This window comes from Eimeria tenella, genomic scaffold, assembly GCF_000499545.2.
Source record: "Eimeria tenella Houghton genomic scaffold, Eth_scaff536, whole genome shotgun sequence".
In the NCBI taxonomy this organism is placed as follows: Eukaryota; Apicomplexa; class Conoidasida; order Eucoccidiorida; family Eimeriidae; genus Eimeria; species Eimeria tenella.
Window position 1 is genome coordinate 1 of NW_013545671.1, and position 6508 is coordinate 6508.

Here is a 6508-nt window from a genome sequence, read left to right on the forward strand (position 1 = left end):
CAACCCGCAACCCCCAAACCCTAAACCCTAAACCCTAAACCCTAAACCCTAAACCCTAAACCCTAACCTAGGACTGCGCATCTGTCTTTGTCTTTGGTGTCTGCAGTGAAGTGCTGCAGCAAAAACTGCGCAGTGATTTCCTCGAGATGTTTTGCTGCTTCTTCTGGGGCAAAAGGGAGTGGGGAGAACAGCAGCGGGAGTTCGGGGCAAAACCCTTTGCTGCTGCTGCTGCTGCTGCTGCTGCGCGGGCTGCTGCGCGGACTGTGGGGAGCTTCTGCTGCTGCTGGAGTTGCTGCTGCTGCTGTTGCTGCTGTTGACGACAGCGGCCGCCGCAGCGGCAGGCTGTCGAGAGCGCCCTCGCGGGGGGAGAGGGGCTCGCCTGCTGCTGCTGCTGCAGGCGCTGCTGCTGCTGCTGCTGCTGCCGGCGTTGCTGCTCTTCTGCTGCTGTTGCTGCTGCAGTCTTCTTGACTTGATAAAGATGGAGATTTCACTTTCGTGCTTTCAACTCGGAGAGAAGTTGCGGAGGGTTTGAGGCTGCGGGGTGTATGTACACTGCGGAGGCCGTTGGGCCTGCTGCGGCTGCTGTCCGTGCCCTCTGCTGCTGCTGCTGCTGCTGCTGCTGCTGCTGCGCGGTCCGAAGCAGCTTCTCCTTCGAAAGAGTCTTGCACCGAAGTCACAGACACAGAAAGTCTTCGCCGCTGCTGCTCCCGGAGGCTCTTTTGCTTCGGGACGAGGCCGCTTCCTGCTGCTGCTGCTGCTGCTGCTGCTGCGCCGTCTGCAGCAGCAGCGCTCCGCGCCGCCTCGCTGCCCTCCGGCGCCTGCAGCCGCTGCTGCGGGTCCCCCTGCTGCTGCTCTTGTCGATCCCTCTGCTGCTGCTGCTGCTGCTGCTGCTGCTGATCGCTGGTGCGACTCAGCTGCCTCTTTTTGCTCCCACAAGCTCCCATTTTAAGCCAAACTAGTGCTGCTGCTGCTGCTGCTGTGGCTGCTGCTGCTGCTGCAGCCCCTGCTGCTGCTGCTGCTGCTGCTGCCCTTGTTGGCAAGCAGGTCCAGTCGCTGCGGCCGCACAGCAGCAAGCGAGACCCAGCAGCAGCGACGGCGGCGGTGCTGCTGCTGTCGGTGTTCCTGCTGCTGCTGTTGATGTTGCTGCTGCTGCTGCTGTTGCTGCTGCAGCTGCTGCTGCTGCTGTTGTTGCTGCGGCAGGCGCCGCCGCTACATCAGCCAGCTCCCGTACTGCAGCAGCAGCAGCCCCCGGATAAGGGTTGGGTGTAGCATGCTGGCCTTGCTGCAGCAGCTGCTGCAGCAGCAACGACTCTGCTGCAGCAGCAGCTGCTGCTGGTGCGGCTGCGAAGAAGTGACTCGAGCGTATGGGTCTGTGGCCGGGCCCTCCTCTCGGCTGCTGCTGCTGCTGCTGCTGCTGCAGTTGCTGCTGCTGTTGGTCCCTCTGTGGCTATCAAGCAATGAAAACAGCGTAAAGCTGCTGCTGCTGCTGCTGCCGTCACTACACCTGTTGCTTGAATTCGCGTTCCGGCAGCCGCCGCTGCTGCTGCTGCTGCTTCTGTTACTGCTGCTGCTGCTGCTGCTGCTGCTGCTGCTGCTGCTGCTGCTGCTGTCCGCGAGGACCCACGGCCTTCATCTGCTGCTGGCGCACACAAGAACAAACAGCCCTAAGAAGGAGATAAAAAATAAATAAATGAAATAAATAAATAAAAGGGAAATAAATAAATTACAAAGAGTTGCAGCTGAGCAATCCTCCCTTTTGTGCAGCGCCTTGAAGAGCCACTGCTGCTGCTGTGTTGCTGCTGCTGCTGTTGCTGCTGCTGCTGCTGCTGCTGCTGCTGCTGCTGCTGCTGCTGCTGCTGCTCTCCTCCAAGGTGCCGTAACTGCTGCTGTTGCTGGTGCCACCGCTGCTGCTTGTGTTGCTGCTGCAGCAATAAATTTGAGGTGCAGATAAACGCTGCAGCGGGGGCAGCTGCTGCAGTTTTGCTGCAGCAGCAGCAGCAGCAGCAGCAGCAGCAGCAGCAGCAGCGGCTGCGGCGGGAGACGGGGTGTACGTACAGCTGCTGCTGCGCTGCCGAACCTCCTCTAGAACTCCTTCTCAGTTCATTTAGTTCTTTTGAATTAAAATATAATTATTTTATTTTTATTTTTTAATTTTAAGTTCAAATTAAATTCAAACTAAATCAATAAATAAATACAACAAAAGCGGTACCGGCAGGGTTCGAACCTGCGACCTTGTGGTTAACAGCCACACGCTCTAACCTGCTGAGCTACGGAACCCCAAGTGGTCGGGTAAGTAAATAAATAAATAAATAAGTAAATGAATAAATAAATAAATAAATAAATAAATAAATAAATAAATAAATAAATGGTAGGTTTAGTTTATATACTCTAAAGCCTGAAGAAATAAGTGCTCTATTGGTGTTTTATTTTTGTATTTATTAGTGTTTGCTGCAGGAACTGTACGCTAGGGTTTAGGGTTTAGGGTTTAGGGTTTAGGAGGTGCGGTTTGGGGAGTGCGCGTAGTGCGTGCAGTTTATAGTTGGGGATCTAATTCTAGGGTTTAGGACTTACAGCTCAGGGGTTGGCGTCAACAGATTAGGGTTTAGGGTTTGGGGTTTAGGGTTTAGCGTCTAGGGTTTACAGACAGTATCCTCTATTTGCAGACTTGCTGCTTCACCTATGACTTGCACAAGTTCCACCACCTGGAGGCCCAGGCCTTCTAGGGTTTAGGGTTTAGAAGGGTTTAGAACGTAGGTTTTAGGTTTTAGGGTTTAGTGCGTAGGGGTTAGGGTTTAGGGTTTAGAGCGTAGGGTTTAGGGTTTAGGGTTTAGAGCTCAGGGTTTAAAGCGTAGGATTTAGGGTTTAGGGTTTGAGGTGCACCACCTTCGAATTCGTGCTTCTTGGGTGTTACCGAGAGCATAGGTTTTGGGGTTTAAGCATTAGGGTTTAGGGTTTAGGGTTTAGGGTTTAGGGTTTAGGGTTTGATGCCTTTTTCTATCACTTCCCTCACTTTCATTTTTCTTTTCTTGTAGATCTCTTCCCTATTTGTATGTTTATTCATTTATTTATTTGATTAATTTATTTATTTATTTTTATTTATTTATTTATTTTTATTTATTTATTTTTTTATTTTTATTTATTTATATATTTATTTATTTATCTATTTGATGAAAATAAACATTTGTTTAGCGTCGAGGCTTTTATTTTAGAAGCCAACAGATGTTGGGAAACATCTGTAAAGCGCTCTAGAGGGTTTAGGGTTTAGGGTTTAGGGTTTAGGGTTTAGGGTTCGAGTTAACTAACGAGCTAAGGTCACTAATCACGCCCAGCTGGCTAGATGGCTGGCCTTCAGCAGCAGCAGCAGCAGCAGCTGCTGCAACGGCAGCAGCAGCAGCAGCAACAACGAAGGCAGCAACTGTAGCAGGAGAAGCAGAAAAAGCAGCAGCAGAAACAACAAATAGGAGAGGCGTCTGCGGCAGGAGCAGCAGCAGCAGCAGCAGCAGGAGATAGAAAAAGCATCTGCGACAGGAGCAGCGGTGACAACAGCAGCAGCAGGTGCTGCTGCTGCGGCTGCTGCTGCTGCTGCCGTTGCTGCTGCTGCTGCAGATGCTGCTGCTGCTGCGGATACTAAATTGTTTCTGCGTTAGATTAGTTGCTGTCTGCGACCTGTACCTATTCAGCAGAATGCACATTCCAAAGTGCATTTATTTAAATCTATTTTATACTATTTTAATATGATTTATATTTATTAATTTAAAATTAATTAATTAATTAATTAATTCATTTATTTGTTTGCTTTTCGCCTCGCCAGGCTGCTGCTGGATCCTTCCCACTGGAGTGTATAGGCAGCTCCGGAGTCTACAGCTTTCTTCTTTTGCTGCGGCTTAAGGGTTAAAATTGTTTTTATTTATGTTTATTTTATTTATTTTATTTATTTGTTTGTTTATTTTTTAATTGCTGCTCTAGTTTCGTCTTTAAAACACCCATTCTTCTTCGATCGCTCCCGCGTTGGAGCTCAGCAGCCTCAGTAGTAGATCCTGAGCTGTCTGTACACCGCAGAAACCCCGCAGCAAAGCGAGAAGCAAAACAGATGCTTAGGGTTTAGGGTTTCGGGTTTAGGGTTTAGGGTTTAGGGTTTAGAGTTTGGAGACTGGGGTCCAGGGGTGTCGGCAGCTACGACGGGAGCCAGCAGTAGCAGCAGCAGCAGTAGCAGCAGCAGCAACAGCAGCAGCAGCAACAGCAACGAAACACCTCTGGGACCCGGGAGACACGCAGGTAAATAAAAAACCGAATAGATAAATGGAAAAATAAAAGGACAGCAATGATTAATTGAAGCAGCAGCTGCAGCAGCAGCAGCAGCCGAAGGCAGCAGAAGGCAGCAGCAGCAGAGACAGCAGCGGGACAGGAACACGGCAGCTTATAGGAGCATCAGCAGCTCCAACAGCTCCAGCAGCAGCAGCAGCAGCAACAGCAGCAGCAGCATAAAGCCAATTATCATTTTCAGAGAAACAGCTACTTGAGGTGTATGTACTCCCCAGCATCTCCTTACTCCAGATCCCTGAGCTGCTGCTGACCAGGGACAGCAGCAGCGGCAGAAGCAGCAGCAACTGAGGCAGCAGCAGCAGCAGTAGCAGCGGCGGCTGCTGCTGCAGTTGTCGCGCTTGCTGCAGCAACAGCAGCAGCAGCGGCGGACCAACGTGGGAATCCCCGACCTGCGGCGCCAGAGCCTTCGAGCCTAGCAGCAGCAGCAACTGCAGCAGCAGCAGCAGCAAGCCAGTATCTGCTGCAGCAGCAGCAGCAGCAGAAGTCGAAGCAGCAGCAGCAGTAATGGGGGGCTCCCCAAAGGCAGCAGCGGAAGCAGCAGCACTGGGGCCCAGGGCCCCTGTGCTGCGCCTCAAGGAGCCAGTGCTGCTGGCCGACAGCAGCAGCAGCAGCAGCAACAGCATTATAAAGCGCATGGACAGCTTCAGCACCGCCAGCAGCAGCAGCCGCAGCAGCAACACCAACAGCAGCAGCACCCCCTCAGCAAGGGACAGCAGCAGCCCTTTCGGCAGCAGCTGCAGCGGGAGAAGTCCCAGCAGCAGCAGCAACACCCCAAGCAGCAGCAGAAATATCCCCAGCAGTAGCAGCAGCAGCAGCAGCAGTCCCAGCAGCAGCAGCAGCAGCAGCAGCAGCCCCAGCAGCAACAGCAGCAGCAGCAGGAGAGGCGGCCCCAGCAGCAGCACCCCGAGCAGCAGCAGCAGCAGCAGCAGCACCCCGAGCAGCAGCAGCAGCAGCAGACGGGGCGCCCCGCGGGGGGGCCTGCTGCTGCAGCAGCAGCAAGCAGCAGCAGGCAGCCACACGGAGACAGAAGCACCGGGGCAGCTAAACACTTTGCTGCTGCAGCGGCAGCAGCAAGCAACTCCTATTTTGCGGCTGTCTGTACACCCCAGAACTGGCGCCGTCTCCCGCAGCCAGAACCCTCCGGGTCCCCAAACCCTAAACCCTAAACCCTAAACCCTAAACCCTAAACCCTCGGGCAAGGTGGGGGTCTCAGCTGAGGCTGCGGCTCGGCTGGCGGCGCGTTTAGGGTTTAGGGTTTAGGGTTTAGGGTTTAGGGTTTAAGGGGGTTTGTGTGTTTCAGAGTTATTGTCTCGCTGTCCCGTCGGCGGGGCCCCTGCCCGTCTGCGCCTCAGCAGCAGCAGCAGCAGCAGCAGCAGCAGCAGCAGCAGCAGCGGGGGGCGAGTGTTGCAGCTGCAGCACGAGGGCTACCGCGAGCGAATAGAAGCAGCAGCAAATGGAACCCTCAGGTGGGGAGAGAAGGAAGCAAATGATGGCAGCTGGGTTGAGAAGTGGGCAGTGCAAACACTGCAGCAGCAGCAGCAGCAGCAGCAGCAGCAGCAGCAGGATCGCGTGCTGGAGTTCGGCCAGAGCCAGGGGAGAAACTACCGCACCAATGAACGGTAACCCTAAACCCTAAACCCTAAAGCCTAAACCCTAAATTTCAAAGCCCCTTGCCTGAAGTATGCTGCTGTTAGGGTTTAATGGCCAGGCCTAGGGTTAAGGGTTTAGGGTTTAGGGTTTAGGGTTTAGGGTTTAGGGTTTGTCGGCAGGTGGGTAACCCGCTGGGAGGAAACGGGGCGCGAGCGCCGGCTCGAGAAGGTGGTGCAGGAGCTGCTGCCGCAGCAGCAGCAGCAGCAGCAGCAGCAGCAGCAGCAGGAGTCGGAAGTGCTGCAGGAGTGGGAAGAAGAAGAAACCGAAGACAAAGAAAAAGGAATAATTGAAATTAAAAAAAGAGGGACTGACAGACAAAGACAAGAAGGGAGACACTGGACTTTGCGGCTGCTGAAGCGGCAGCCAGCAGCAGCAGCAGCAGCAGCAGCAGCAGCAGACGGCGCAGCAGCAGCAGCAGCAGACGGCGCAGCAGCAGCAGCAGCAGCAGACGGAGCAGCAGCAGCAGCAGCAGCAGATGGAGCGGGAGACGTCGAAAGGAGTCTTCGGGGCGCTGCGGAGGAGCTGCTGGGGGCTG

General features: G+C 53.8%; 2 protein-coding genes across 2 annotated transcripts; one reads left to right on the top strand and one right to left on the bottom strand.

The window, feature by feature from the left end:
* Positions 1 to 62: 62 nt before the first annotated feature.
* ETH_00001160 (uncharacterized protein) lies at positions 63 to 944 on the bottom strand (the record flags this gene model as incomplete). The annotated part of the gene is made up of 1 exon (XM_013380353.1): positions 63 to 944. The coding sequence occupies one exon, from the start codon at positions 942 to 944 to the stop codon at positions 63 to 65; it is 882 nt and encodes a 293-aa protein (XP_013235807.1).
* A 3883-nt stretch (positions 945 to 4827) lies between these two features.
* On the top strand, positions 4828 to 5942 carry ETH_00001165 (uncharacterized protein; the record flags this gene model as incomplete). Its single annotated transcript, XM_013380354.1, has 2 exons — positions 4828 to 5467; positions 5624 to 5942. Coding segments are annotated over 2 exons (959 nt in total), but the record flags the coding sequence as incomplete, so codon positions are not given.
* Between the last annotated feature and the right edge of the window lie 566 nt (positions 5943 to 6508).